At 51.0% G+C, this 15,720-nt stretch overlaps 2 protein-coding genes across 2 annotated transcripts; one reads left to right on the top strand and one right to left on the bottom strand.

Annotated features, from left to right (window-relative positions):
- The first annotated feature begins 1,418 nt into the window (after positions 1–1,418).
- Positions 1,419–7,789, top strand: LOC126527978 (multidrug resistance-associated protein 1-like). The gene is made up of 2 exons (XM_050175818.2): positions 1,419–5,002; positions 6,414–7,789. Exons 1-2 carry the CDS (start codon positions 1,827–1,829, stop codon positions 7,555–7,557), a joined length of 4,320 nt encoding a protein of 1,439 aa, XP_050031775.1. The 5' UTR covers positions 1,419–1,826; the 3' UTR covers positions 7,558–7,789.
- Positions 7,790–8,121: 332 nt separating this feature from the next.
- LOC126527988 (uncharacterized) lies at positions 8,122–9,412 on the bottom strand. Its single transcript, XM_055068988.1, has one exon. The coding sequence runs from the start codon at positions 9,196–9,198 to the stop codon at positions 8,959–8,961; it is 240 nt and encodes a 79-aa protein (XP_054924963.1). The 5' UTR covers positions 9,199–9,412; the 3' UTR covers positions 8,122–8,958.
- Between the last annotated feature and the right edge of the window lie 6,308 nt (positions 9,413–15,720).

Here is a 15,720-nt window from a genome sequence, read left to right as displayed (position 1 = left end):
GGTGCGGGGCCGCACCAACCCTATACCACATTACGTGGGAGTGCACGCTACACAACACGGAACACCCCGACACGAACACCACAAGGGAGCAATGGGAGCCACTGCTGATCAGCTCGGCCCTCGACGACAAGCTCAAGCTGATCCAGAGAGCTGAGGAGATGGCAAGAGCCAGCGGAGCCTTGGACTATAGGGGCCCCGACCATTAGCGATTATTCTGACTATTATTTTAATAAAGTTTATCTATCCTATCCTATCCTCCACGGCCAGGTAGAGGAGTTGTAGGCTCGCATGCCCCTTCCCACCTCCCCTAGCGCACGCTTCAGCACATTACCGCACGCTTAACTAAACATCCCTCCCCCTCCCCTATCCCCACACATGCACATACTAGCGCGCACTTTATCACTTGATCTCGAACACTGGGTGCAGGAAGACGGCGTCCATCAGGCCACCACCCATCCCGGCTCACCCTCGCACGCTTTTCCGCGCACCCACAGCACATGGCGCTGAGGGCGCAATCTTATCGCACTTGGACTTCATACGGAACCTCATACGGAACCATACGGACGGCGACGGTGAACATCTGTCTACAGTGTCCCTATAATTAGGTAATAATCACACAGGTCAAGAATCGGTCCGTAGTGCAGTCAGAGGCCTGAAACACAGTCCACGGCTGAACATCTCATCTTGTCCTTAATTAAAACATCTTTCTTTGGGACTGTAACGGGAGATAGGAAACGTGCTACCCAGTGGTTAAAAAACAGGTGTAGAAAAGATGGCGACGATGATAATGACTGAGCGGCCACGACTGCTTGTGTTGAATGGCGTATAGTTAGAGGAAAGAAAGCTCTACTTATAAGAAACCGAAGTTCGATACCGCTGTCGGGTGAAAAAAAGAAAAAAAGCACTACGTGGTTCTTACTGCCCGACAATCACATCGCTGGTGTAGCCGTCCACGGGCACAATACACTTTTACGGCTGCGATTCCCTCAACTCTCCATTTTCACGATCAAGGGATTTGCCTATGCTGGAGACAAATGCTAGGCAAAAACACCTCATAAGGACATAACCTCTGGTTATATAGCCAACAAGTCAGAAACACAAAAGACACTTGCGCGTTAGTCTATAGCACTCCAGGATTGACGGGTACACGTAGTGGTCGAGAAAGAAGAAAAGCAAGGATCCGCCAGCAACGGAGAAACAAACAACTCTGCATGTTTATGCAAGGCTGACTACCGCATTACACAATATTATATTTCATTTATTACCGCTTTCTTTCGGATCTACGATTACCTTTAATTTCCCCCCTTGTTTTTCTTTATCATATTAGCACCCGGTTCGTGGCCTATCCCCCACACTGGGTTTGTGTCATTAAATAAGCAATCGCCATCATCATCATCATCAATCCGCCGAGGGCCGCTTCCCAGGGCTCGGTCCTGTGTGGACCGGCGCATGGTGTCCACAACGGGGACAGCGCACATTGGTAGCGCAAGTTCTACGGGCCGCAGGACAGCGCATACCCTGTAGGTGCCGTGTGGTCGACTGGGATTCGGTCATCTGGCGTCGGACCTTTCCTTAAGGCACCGGCTGCAGGACAAGCGCGCAAGTCCTTCGGGCCATTACACGTGGACGGCGATGAAAATTAGGGGCCACCCATCGACGTCACTCCGAGCGCACCTAGCTGCTGGCCCGTCGCCAGTATGAACCTCGACGCGTCGTCTTCGCGAGGAGACGGCTGATTCGTGCCACGCTTCTCCGCTAGCAGCGACGACGTAAACGCGTTTGATCCTCAGTCGGGTATAATACGACCCCGCCGCGCCGCGACCAGCATGTCCTTTGGCGGCTTCTGCCGCACTCCGCTGTGGCAGCCGAACGTCACGTGGCACACCGACTACCCTCGCCTGACGTCATGCTTCGAGAACACGGTGCTGACGTGGATACCCTTTTCCGCGCTGCTGGTGTTCCTCCCGATCAAGATGGCCTCCTCTATCGGACCGAAGGTGCGTCCTTATCCGATGACCCTGCTCTCCTACGCCAAGTACGCCTTCATGTTTTACCTCTGCCTCCTCCGCGTCCTGTGCCTCAACGACTACGTCGGTCCCGACGTATCCGCGAGCGAGTACATGGCATGCGTGATGAGACTGGCCGGCTGCGTGATCTCGATCATGTACCAGTATGCTGAACAGAGGCGCGGCCGACAGACGTCCAACGTGTTGTTTGTGTACTGGACGTTGAACGCGTGCTGCAGCACCGCAAGCTACTACAGGGTGCTGCGAAACACGTTCAGCTCGCGCAGCGTGGCGCTGCCCTCGGCGTTCACTTACACGCTCCACATGATCGCCTACCCAGTCATGTGGTGCCTCGTGGTCCTCTATTCGTTCACGGAGCACCACCCGAGTGACAAGGCCAGGGTATGCCCCATGGACGTGGCGTCGCCCATATCGACCATCAGCTTCGAGTGGTTCACGTCGCTTATCCTGTCCGGCTACTGGAAGACACTGAAAGTAGACGACCTTTTCCCAGTTTCCGAAGAGATCAAGACGGTGGAGAACTACAAAAAGTGGCTGCGGAAGAGCAACGACATCATCGATGGCAGACATCTCACATGGTCACTTTTCCGGACTGTCTGGGGCATGGTACTGTCAACTCTCGTGATACAGATTCTGTTCGCTTTCTTCAGGACTATGCCGCCCGTCCTCCTGACGCTCATAATTCGCTTTGTGGTCGCCAAGGAAGAGGAATATTGGAAGGGTTACTTTTACGCTCTCGCCATCTTCCTGGCGGGAAAGACAGGCATGACACTTTTAAGGCACTGCGACTTTCATTACGTTATCATGGGCATACAGCTTAAGGGCATATTGGTCCACGCGGTTTACACAAAAACTCTCCGGGTAGCAAGCACTTGCTTGACAAAATACACAGCGGGAGAGATCATCAACCTTATGACTGTGGACGCAGATAAGATATACCAGGCGTCCCTGTTCGTGACAGCTGGCATGGCAGCGCTTTTCATGACGTTAATGTCGGCAGGGTGGCTATGGCTTTTCATAGGTTCATCGTCGCTCACGATCATCGTCGTCACGGTCGTGATACTCCCAATAACAGCGCTACTCGCCCGTGTGGCTGACAGGCTGCAGCAGAAGTTGATGGGCTTGAAGGACAATCGGCTCATGTTCACCAACGAGGCGCTCAGCAATATCCGCATCCTCAAGTTCTACACCTGGGAAGTGCCCTTCCTGAACCGCATTCTCAGCATCCGTAACCAGGAGGTGCTGACAATCAAGTTCTACGCCGTATTAGCGGCCACCATGCGGTTCTTCTGGTTTACGCTCCCATTTGTCCAGTCGCTAACCGTATTTGCAGTCTACATGCTCACGCAGGGCCTCACCACGCTCGACGTAGAGACGGGATTCGTATGCATAACGCTGTGCAACATGCTTCGGATGAACCTCGCCACGTGCCCCGACGTCATATCTAACGTCATCCAGTCATCCGTGGCTCTCGGCCGCATCTCGGAATTTCTGGATGCCGAAGAAAAAGACAATGAGATTATCGGCAGTGATCCAGGTGAGGGTAACGCGATCCGCTTTTCAAACGCCTCCTTCACGTGGACCCCCCACTCGAACGAGCCACCATTTCTGCAAAACATAGACCTGACCATACCCAAGGGTCAGATCGTCGGCGTGTTCGGCCTCGTCGGGAGTGGTAAGTCCTCCTTTCTCAACGCCATGCTGGGAGAGATGGAGATCGTCGAAGGCAGCCTAGACATTGACGGCGAGGTGGCGTACGTGCCACAGCGCGCGTGGATCCTACACGGAACTATACGCAAGAACATCACGTTCATGAACGAGTACGAGAAGTACTTCTACAAGAGGGTCACGGACAAGTGCTGCCTCAGAAGCGACTTTGACATGCTCATGGACGGAGACAAGACCGAGATCGGCGAGAAAGGAGTCAACCTCAGTGGCGGTCAGCGCCAGCGGGTGAGCCTTGCCAGGGCCGTTTATCTGGACAAGGACATTTACCTTCTGGACGACCCCCTTAGCGCCGTGGATGCGCAGGTCAGTTCAAAGATCTTCAACAAGGTCATCGGCTCGCGGGGGATCCTGCAGAACAAGACGCGCATCTTCGTGACGAACAACCTCGCCCTACTGCAAGCCGTCGACGTGGTTTTGTTTCTGCACGGCGGCAGAATCGCGGACTACGGACCCTACCGCGACCTGATCTCCAGGGGAGGCGAATTCTCCCGCGTAGTTCGCGAGTTCTCGAGAAAGCGCGACGATGACGACAAACACGACACCAATGCCGCGATGATGGCCAAGGTGATGTCCAGCATCGCCGACAGCGTGGACATCAGCAACACGATGTCGGCCATCACCAGGGCCAACGCGCTCGTCTGCGAGGAAGGCGTGCAGGTGGGCTCCATCAGCAAGCAGGTGTACATCAACTACCTCCGGCACGTAGGCTGCCTCATTGTCATGCTCACCTTCACGGGCTACGTGGGCTGCCGAGTGTTCGACGTAGGGTGCGGTCTCTGGATCGGCAGCTGGAGCCAGGACTCGAACCTACCCAAGGAGCAGCAGACCGAGGAGAGAAGGAATCATCGGATGCTCATCTACGCGGTGCTGGGAACCCTGATGGGTCTGTTCGCGTTCCTGGGCACATCCATGCTCAGCTACGGTACCATCAAGGCTTCAAGGACACTGCACGAGAACTTGATGACGTGTATGTTTGATGCACCCATGTCCTTCTTTGATACGACACCCGTGGGGCGCATCCTGAACAGGGTGGGGAAGGACATTGACCAGCTGGACGTGCAGCTACCCCTTATGGCAAACGTGTTCTTCGAGCTCTTCTTTCAGCTCATGGCCATGGGCGTCCTCATATCGATCGTCCTGCCGCAGTTTTTGATCGTAGCTGTGCCGTTGGGGGCCCTTTACGTCTTCATGCAGAAGTTCTACCTCCGCACGCTGAGACAGCTCAAGCGACTGGAGGGCATCACCAGGTGCGTCTGAATGTTGTCGTCCCGTGAAAAGAGCGAAGACAGTGCAAGCTGAAGATTAGTTGCCCCTTTTTGCCTATACTCTATATAGTAGCGCGTTGAGTTGAGTATATGGTAGCGCAGGTATCGCGACTAGATGCGCTGGAGAACGCCCTCTCCAAATGTCGGCTCAAGAACGTGCTCTCAAAGCATCAGCGCTCAGTATCGACGGAAATTCGTTCAGAGAACAAATTTGATGAGGATGTTGGACATTCTACTTCCCTTATGCGGGCAAAGTTAAAATAATGCTTGCTAATAATTAGGAGCGTCGGCGTGTACAACTGTAAAGTTTTTATTTCTGCTTTATAGCTGTCAGTGCTTTTCATTAGTGGGTAGTTTCAGCTATTTAAGTCATATCAACGTGAAACGATAGAATTAAGACGCGGCGTAAGAGGAACACGCTAGAGAATTTTCAACGTTGCAGGTAGTTTCGAGGGCGCCGTAGGAAGGTTTCCAAAGCTTCGTCTAAACTCCTGAAAGCCTCTTTCGAATATCGATTCAGGTGTTAATAGCTGTTCGAAGAAAGAATCTAAGAACGTAAACTTAAACACCTTTACTCGTATACTGGAGACCCCATCAATCACGGAAAAAAATAGTGTTAACTTGAAAGGAGCGTCACATGACAATGGTGGAATATATTCATAATATCACAGAAGATTCAAGGGAAAAGAGCCCTCCTCACGTGATAGGCGAGCATTAATTTCTTGTCGCTTCACGCGTTGTAGAGAGGGCTAGAGCGTGTAGAGGAAGACAAGGGTGAGGTAGAGTGAGAGAAAGCTGACATGCTGTCGCTTTAGCTCTGCCTAACGTTGGACTTACGGGAAGAAAATAGTGTGGCGGTTTCACACACTCGGTGGCAAATTCACTACGAAAGAATGATTGAACTGACGCAACGTATATAACACACAGTGCTGGGTGAACGAGCTCACCAATGGCAGCTATGGATATTTCCATCTAACGGAGTTGTCGAGCAGAATCTTGTGAACCTTAATTAGCAGTCGCCGAAAGTATGTAGTGAACTCAGTATCCTGTGCAGTCATAACAGATGAAATGCTGAAGCGAACAATTGAAAATAAAAGAAGTTGTTGTTGATGGATATTCAATAAAAGAACACCCGCATTCTCCCTTTCCATAAGAGTGGCGTTTGTCGTGCGAAGAGGTACAAATAATCTCTACGAATGCCTGAAGGGCCCTAAATACGAGCTTGCCGATTTAGCATGCTTCGATTCAATTTTCCAGTTTAGTTTTTTTTTTGCCCATGACTGTACGGTTACCGAGTCAGCTTAGTCCTGTTACGTGCTGACCATATGCTCTACTCGACACTTGGCGCCTCGCTTTCGACCCTTTCTTGACGATCTCGTCCTCCGATCTCCAGGTCGCCCGTGGTGAACACGTTCGGCGAGACGCTGGACGGCCTGAGCAGCATACGGAGTTACAACGCCGAGCAGGTCTTCATCGATCGCTTCCTGGCCGAGGTGGACACCACGCAAAACTGCTCCTTCTCGCTGCTTATCTCCAAGCTGTGGATGATCAGCAGGCTCGACCTGATCGGCTGCTCACTGGTGCTGACCACCGCCTTCCTCATCATTCACTGGCGGGAAACCATCAGTCCCGGCACGGCCGGCTTGCTCATGTCCTACATCATCACGTCCACGTACGCCTTCAATAATCTGGTCCACTTCGCCGCCGAGTCCGAAGCGGCCATCGTGTCCTCGGAGCGGGTCGAAGAGTACTCCAAGGTCGAGGGCGAGGCGGCGCGCTTCGTCGAGCCGGCCCCGCCCGAGGACTGGCCCCAGAAGGGAGTCATCTCATTCATAAACTACAGCGCCCGTTACCGAGAAGGGCTGAGGATGTGCCTGCGGGACCTCAATGTGGAGTTCGACGCGGCCGAGAAGGTCGCCATCGTGGGCAGGACGGGCGCCGGCAAGTCTACGCTCACGCTCGCTTTGTTCCGCATGATAGAGGCGGCCAAAGGCTGCATCGTCATCGACGACATTGACATCTCCAAGATTGGTCTGCACGACCTGCGCTCCAAGATCACCATCATCCCGCAGGAGGCGGTGCTCTTCAGCGGAACGCTAAGGATGAACTTGGACCCGGAGGACGAGCACGAAGACGGCGATCTGTGGGAGGTTCTGGACATCACCAACCTGAGACATCGGTTTCCAGACGGCCTCGAGACGGTCATCAACGAAGGCGGCGCCAACATCAGCGTCGGACAGCGGCAGCTCGTGTGTCTGTGTCGCGCCGTACTGAAGCACTCGAGGATCCTGATCCTCGACGAGGCTACGGCGGCCGTGGACGTTGAGACGGACGCGCTAATTCAGAGGACTATTCGGGAGTTGTTCAGAGAAAGCACCGTGATAACGATCGCGCATAGGCTCAACACCATCCTGGACTCGGACAGGATTGTAGTGATGGCGGATGGCGAGGTGATCGAGATGGGGCCTCCCACTGACCTGCTGGCGGACTCGACCACGGAGTTTTACAGTATGGCCAGGGAAGCCGGTCTCGTGTGAAATATGCAGTTACGTTGCGTTTCAACAACGGTTTCTATAGAACACGCGTGGCTTCATTGATGTGCTTCATTCAGGAGAGGCTGACGGCCTATTGATGATAATGAAAGTATAGGTAACGGTAGGGAAGCGTTAGAAGTTGCGTCGACACAGCGCTTCGCGCATCTTTTATGTGCTAGAATATTTGACGTTCAATCGTAGCGACATATAATGAAAACGTTACCAAAAGCTACTTTTACAGGTTCTCACTGAGAACCTAGCTGTAATCAAATATAATCAAAGAACGTCAAATCGCTGTCAACAGCAATTTGTGTGGTATGATCAAGGAACGTCAGATTGGTATTTGACTGATTCACATATAATCAACGATCAATTAATGTTCTGCTAGTAGAGACATTTGCGCGAAAAACGTACTTGCGGCAAATAAGCAACGTTATTCGAAGCTATAGCGGACGCAAGACGCACACACTACGTGTGCCACGTTGTGTCCGCGTTCGCTCCACGCAAAATTTCGAGACGAGCAATCTGTTCTGTCACAGTCTTGAAGCAAAATAAGTAGTACAGGAGTCAAGTTTCGAGCGTTTTATTTGACGAGTAAGACTTTCGAGCACGCTGCAGGGACGCACAGCCTTCCATATTTTTTACGCGCCAGTTACATGTTTGGGTCTCCTTTGCTGCAGAAGAAAATTACAAATGACGGGGCACAAGTGCCTACCATGGTATTGCTTCCTCTAGCCCAACTGAATCCGCTAGCTAAATGTTAACACAAGCATTCGAGCAAGCAAAACCACACGACACCACTGTTTGTTAAAACTGAGATGTTCTTGAAATGGTAAGCAGGTCAGTTTGAACACGTCAACGGGGAAGTCCGTTTGAAGCCACCTGGGGACCGTACGCTTCTTTTTAAGAGCACTTGAAAACATTCGGTCCTTAGTGGAATGAGAGGTGGCAGATGGAAACCGGAGTTAGCAGACGACGCTGGAGGGGTTGGAAGCATGACGAACGTAGCAGAGCTCATGGAAGTCGACCTTACAGGAAGGAGACTCGATACTTGCAGGAAACGATGGCTGCTGTCGGCGGTTCTGACGCTCAGAGTGGCTAGAGGTACAGCAGTGTGCGGAATCCAGATAAAACTACGTCCACAGATGCGGGCACAGTGTTGAGGAGGCATGGTAAGCGAACAGCGGGCCAGGGGCTTGGGTGGTGTTCGGTATAACGGGAGTGCGGACCGAAGTCATTCGATAGAAGGGCGGTTCTTGAAGGAAGAAGAGCTTAACGATGAAAGGACAGGTAGGGCTTCCCAGAACAAGACAGCAGCGTGGTTTTCGTCGAGCGAAAGGAGGACACCTCGAGTCTGAGGGCTCGAAGCTCCAAAAGGAAAAGCTGTGGGCCTGCCGCTACCTGTCAGTAGTGGCAGTAGGCCCCGAAGGCCGGCAGCTCCTGGGGCACGACATTGCGGTCGTCCAGCTTGCCGAAGCCGTTCTTTTTCTTGCGGCGCAGGTTGTCGATGGGAGAGCGAACGCTGCTCCAGGCCGGCGCGCCGCCTTTGTCGGTCTTCTCCTTGACGCGCGCCTTGAAGTTGCCCCACTTGCGGTCCAGCTTGTAGCCGAAGATGGTCAGGAAGCGCTTGAAAGAGTTGGCCATGTCGGCCAGGGTGGCGGCGGGCGGACCTCGCGAAGCGAGGACCGCGACGAGGGCCCTGAGGGAGGGGGGTGGGGTCCTTTAGACGCGAAGGGGCCTCTTCGGCGGGAGGCTACCGTAGTCCGGGAGCGGCCAGCTTCGCTGCTGAGCTTTTGACGGAGAAAAGCCGTTGGGGCGCGTTTGCCTCGCGCTGGTGGCACGCCGCGCCTTCTTTGTCGCCGTCTTTCCCTGTGCGCGCGTGGTCCAGAGATACCTCTGCGGTTGACAGGTAACGCCGATCTGCGGATGTTGTTGTGCAAGATGAATTAGGTCTTCAGGGGAACGTGGTAGGCCTTCAGTAGAAGCGATACTGTGGTACAAAATGCATTAGGTCTTCAGGAAAAGCACTATGACACCAGGTTTAGGCTTTGCCGGCTGTCCAGCAGTAGATGGGTGTGCGATAGGTAAAGTTGTGATACTCCTAAGGAGAGAGAGAGGGGGAATTTATTTACAGAAAAGCAGAGAGTCTGGCCTGAACTGTAACTTGCTCTTGCCTGCTGCTGTGCACTGACTTACCAAAGGCAACACAAGTAGCTACAAATAAACACATAGTGATTCCTCAGCAGCATGGAGCTACAGTGAAAAGACATGCTGGTTCCTCAGAAAAGTTAGAGAATCCATATGGGTACCCTATGCTTTAAAACGGACGTACAGCTTTATATTTCAAGAATGCATCTGTCGATTTCTGCGAAATTCTGTTGGTAAATAAATGGATTCAGCTAAATGACCCGTCCGCGCATGTCTTTCATTACAGTTCCCCATAACGCTACGAAGGAACCATAGACGTTAAACTGAAAGCTCCTGTTGTAAGCCCCCACGCGATGTTACACAGCAGCGCATGACTCGCAGAAGGGAGGGTGAGGGAATGGGAGGAGCGAGCAGCTGTTGTTGGGAGATGGGATGGTGGTAAATAAAGAAGATTCCATAAATATATCTCCGCTTGGGGGGGGGGGGGGGGCGATACGTCTATTTCCCCTCCACATCAGAGGAGGTGATGTCAGGATCAGTGTTTGTAATGTTATAACCCCGTAGAAAGAAATCGTTTCGAAATGACCCCGTATATTGAGACGCAGGTTGTGGATGCTGAACCCGACGTACACCGTGACGCAAAGTATAAAACTCGTAGAAAAAAAGCAGGCAGGAAGGACGTCGGATTAACTATGCACCAACTAGCCCGACATAGTACTCTGCTGAACGGGATAGTGGCACTGCAGGGCGTTATAATGTACAGGGAACCACATTAGCGTTTTTAAATCTGGAGTGTAGTTAGTGCATGGAATGATCGGCTTGGTCGTTCACGTAGTAGTAGTAGTAGTAGTAGTAGTAGTAGTAGTAGTAGTAGTAGTAGTAGTAGTAGTAGTAGAAGAAGAAGAAGAAGAAGATCATAGGAGGTATAGAACAAACTAGCGGCTTGCCGGTTAAACCAGCGCTGCTGACGTCAGCCGCTTGGGAGTGGCCATATTAGAGTCATTTGATCATTTTGCGTCTTTTTTTCCCGAGTGGACGTTTAGTGCACACATTTCTTACCACATCTAGTCGCATTGACAGCTTCGCTTGTGAAGCTTCAAACGGGCACTCGTCGTAGCTAGTCTGTTTCTTCGTGAAACACGAAGGAATAATATTTATCGACGCTGCCCACGGCAGTGCGACGATCTAGATGTAGGTGTAGAGCCGATCTGATGATGCCGCTGCTGCTGATGATGAACCTCGGTCATGGCTCGTATCCACTAAGGGGGATAGGTCAAGAATCGGGCGGCAGGAGATAGCTCAAGGAAATTCTTATTTGAAAACGACATACGCAAATTAAGAAAGAAAATAGCAAAGACGGCACATTGAATAACTATACCAGTATGCGACCGAGCAGTCAGAATAACTGAAGACCAACATTAAAAGAGGTTACACTCGAGGAGAGAATAAATATAATATTAATAAAGCATTTTCAGAAACCAGTTTCAGTGAAACGAATGCTGATGTGATAAGCACAATAAAGCCACAATAGTTAGCAGGGCAACCGCCGTGGTTGCTCAGTGGCTATGGTGTTGGGCTGCTGAGCACGAGGTCGCGGGATCGAATCCCGGCCACGGTGGCCGCATTTCGATGGGGGCGAAATGCGAAAACACCCGTGTGCTTAGATTTAGGTGCACGTTAAGGAACCCCAGGTGGTAGAAATTTCCGGAGTCCTCCACTACGACGTGCCTCACAATCAGAAAGTGGTTTTGGCACGTAAAACCCCATAATTAAAAAAAATAATTAGCAGGCGCAATCGAGTTGTCTAAGTTTAAAAAGTTAGTAACGTTTAATTTCGTGAGCGCAGGTGACGCGCAAGCGTATGGGCGCTATAGCGCACACCACGCTATATCGGCCCTCGGTGCGCCTTGACGCCTACACGATCTACATTGCAGATCGCATTCAAGACAAGGCTTGCGCTGCCGCGCCACACGCAGCAGCCACCAGAGTAGAACGCACCGTTGTAAACAATTGCTTACTGTTTAATTTACCCAGCATGGTGTCAGCGAGTACAGGCAAACAGCGAGTGCCCGCACTCGATGACCGCGGACACTCGCCTTGAAAACGTTCGCACGAGGAATCGCAGCAGCAGCAGCGAGCGAAGCGACCTTCGTGCTGTCTATCGCTTCAACGCGAACTCTAGCTGTGAGAACACAGCGCACGCAAACCTGCGAACGAACCGCCGGCCCACCTAGGTAGACTGTGCCCCCAAAGCAGATCGCTTCCAAGATAAGGCGCACGCAACAGACGTGTCTGCGACTACAGCCTATAAGTGTCGGGACCCCAAATGATAACATTACCGGTACACTTAATCCTAATTCAATTTTGCAGAGTCGAGTTTCGAGTAATATCTTTATCTGGGCTGAATATCGCCGGCATGATAAAAGGAGGACAGACACCTTTCAGTTCGGGAACGTGGGTTACGCTCAAGCGCATGTGAGCCGCGAACATGCACAGTGAGCACCGCATCGTCGAAGCACGAAGGGAAAGGGCGCGAACGCGGCGTTCTGTCCTCCACATCCAGGCGCCTTTCTCCTCCGGCGCTCGCTTTCCTCGCGGCGACACACACTCTCTGGCCGATTTCGCAGACGGGACATCTGCGCGTGCACGTAAGAGGAATGGTATATTGATTCAATTTCATTACACTAGGTGGCATAGAGGGGACATTGTCGGAGCAGCTCTATGTAAATTGAAATTTAACTGCGGGACTCGACAGGCGTAATCTCGTGTGCGTAACTTCCAACTGCCCAGAAGGATACCTCTGTTTATTCCAGTAAAAATCGACATGCTGAAAGTCTGGAGGTGTTATCAGCGGTGATTCACTTAAACCATTTTGAAGGCGAAAATTTTCTGCATCTTGGTACAGTGTATCCGGTAAACTAGGAATCAAAGGTCCACTTAAAGACGTTCTGGCTAATAAATCTGCCATTTGGCTTAAGTATAAAACGCAGTGGCAAACCCACGGCAAACTAAATTTTTGTAAATCTTTAGCGACTAAATCTTGGAACACACTTAAGATCTGCTGCTGTTGTTCGTGCTTCTTCTTCTTCATCTTCTTATTTTTCCTTAAAGATCCCCGACTGCATAGGTATTGCATAAAGGCTGACACTTACATATGTATGCATCTACAAAAAACAACAAAATGCAAATACACAGTAAAAAGATGCATGGAAATATAAATGCATGTATACACAAAAATATATGTAGCCATTTGTTTCCCCATGTGTGACAGGCAATGAACATCTATTGCATCTTCATACTCGCGTGGGCGGGTGATTTTCTCGATGTGATGGGGCAGGCCGTTCCAGTCTGGCTTTTCGAAAAAAAAACCAAGGAGGCAGGAAAGGTGACGGAATGATTTTTGTTCATTTCCTTCAGTTAGCTTTACCAATTTTAGTTTTTAATAAAGATAGCCTAATTTTACCCAAATCTTGGCCAATCCCCCACAATGGGTGTGCGCCATCGCATGAGGAATACCATACCATACCATACCATAGCGCGGTTGGGTGGCTTGCAGAGTGGTCTTTGACCTACCCGATTCTTACCCAGTCCACCTGAGTGGGTACGTAGCAGTGTGTCAAAAGGATCTACATCTACGTGGACCTGCAAAGGGTGTGCTGTGGTGCGAGAGAGGCGTGCAGGTGAGTGCAAGACGTAGGGTGCGCAGGGATTTGGACTGCGATAAAACTTGTGGAACAAACTGGCAATTCGGAGACGAGGCGTTAGCGTGTGTAGACCAGATCATGCTTTTTAAGATAAAACGCTGATGCCGCACGAGTACGAGGAATGAATGACTCTGACTGTACAGTCTTGGAACAGATTCAAGTGTTGCCGTTAGGTATGTTTGGTGTGGGCACCAGATAGCTGATCCATATTCAGGTCTGGGACGTATATGAGTGTTTTGTATAGGAAAACAGTTTAACGTATTCTGGTGTATGTCGGATATGTCGTTTCAAAAAACAAAACAAAAACAAAGCTCCGCGTTTTGCTGGCGGTGGATACGATGTCTGTGATATGTGCCCGCCAGTTAGGAGAGGGTGATGCCTAAATATTTAAATGACGCAACTGATTCAAGGGATGTGTTAGCAATACAGTAAAGGATAGAAAGGGGATTCTGGAGGCTAGAGAAAGTTATTGCTTTACATTCAGTAGAGTTACAGGGTCATAAGCCAGTCGTCACACCAACCTTGTACGCTCTTAAGGCCGAGCTGTAGCTGCTGTTTGTCCCTAGTATTGTGGATTGGTCGGTAGCTGACGCCGTCGCCTACGAACGTTAAAATATATAAATTACGGTGTTTATACGTGCCAAAACCACTTTAAGATTATGAGGCGCGCCGTAGCGGAGGACTCCGGAAATTTCGACCACCTGGGGTTCTTTAACGTGCACCTAAACCTAAGTACCACGGATGTTTCCGCATTTCGCCCCCATCAAAATGCGGCCGCCGTGGCCGGGATTCGATCCCGCGACCTCGTGCTCAGCAGTCCATGCAGCCACTGAGCAACCACAGCGGGTGCCCTGCTAATTATTGTGGCTTTATTCTGGCTATCACATCAGCATTCGTTTCACTGAAACTGGTTTCTGAAAATGCTTTATTAATATGACATTTATTCTCTCCTCGAGTGTAACCTCTTTTAATGTTGGTCTTCAGTTATTCTGACTGCTCGGTCGCATACTAGTATAGTTATTACAATGTGCCGTCTTTGCTATTTTCTTCCTTAATTTGCGTATCTCGTTTTCAAATAAGAATTTCCTTGAGCTATCTCCTGCCGCCCGATTCTTGACCTATCCCCCTTAGTGGATACGAGCCATGACAGAGGCTACTACAACAGAGACAGAGGCGTATTTGTGAAAGCACCAGTAGTGGAAGGTCATTATTATAAATTAAGAAAAGTAGCGAACCGAAAACACATCCTTGAGGAACGCCCGATGTTACTGGGAGGGAACCGGAGGAGTGGTTATTGATGTGTACTGACTGGGAGCGATTAGTAAGGAACTGTATCATTCATTTTAGGACGTCAAGGTGCAAGTTCAGTCGGCATAGTTTTAGTACTGTGCATAGGCCAACAGTTTAGTAACACCGACCGTGCAAACAGGATCACATTGCGAGCGACCAAACGATGGCCATCACAAACACAGCACGCTGATGATGAAGCCCATCGAATGTTTTCCTCAATCGCGATGATTTCACTTTCCTTGCGGCATTCAAAGCGTAGGCGTTAGGGGGTTCCGACTGAAGCGTTGTTTTTTTTTTCCCCAGTGCGGGTTTGTTTACGCACTAAAAGAAACGAAGGACGCTGCGGGACACCCTGGCAATGACCGCTGGACGAGCGGTGAGACGACTGCTCTGTGGGAAAGCATTCGCTAAAGCTACCTAATCACGTCCGGAACTGCCCCTCCCGCCATTTTATTCAACCGCTGCACGAACGAAAGCGCTCGCTAATTGCGCTTTGATGGAGCTGTGGCTTCACGACCTAGACGGCCATCACGGTGCAGCCAAGCGGCAGAACTACAGTGCACAGACCCATCTCGCGTTGAAGGTGAAGTGCAGAGAAGCCGACACACGGCACGCTCGTGTAGTCCAACAGGGAGCGTGCCTCTGTAACGAAACGACTGATTACACAACACCTGCTGCGCACGTCGTTGCTGCAAATGCGTACGCTTTTACACATTTTCCGCCTTTGTGGCAGAGAGAGAGAGAGAGAGAGACAGAGAGAGAGAGCATCTTTATTGAAAAGTCCCTGCTGAATTCGAAAGGGGAACGGAAGGTCCGGGAGGATAGTCCCGTAAACCTCGAATCCCTTTCCATCAGACGCCGGCTTCAGGCCTTGAACCGTAGCGGCGTCCTCCGCCCAGAACAGCCCAGAAATGGTCTTCTGGGCATTCGCTGAGCAGTGCAACCTGCCACTGGTCAGAGGTCTCTATTTAAGCACTGGTTTGCGCTGTGTCTGATATCGTTTGGAGCTAACGGACATGCCTAT

The sequence above is a fragment of the Dermacentor andersoni genome, chromosome 9, assembly GCF_023375885.2.
Source record: "Dermacentor andersoni chromosome 9, qqDerAnde1_hic_scaffold, whole genome shotgun sequence".
Lineage (NCBI taxonomy): Eukaryota > Metazoa > Arthropoda > Arachnida > Ixodida > Ixodidae > Dermacentor > Dermacentor andersoni.
Note: the sequence above shows the minus strand (reverse complement) of the source record. Positions and strands in the feature narration are given on the sequence as shown.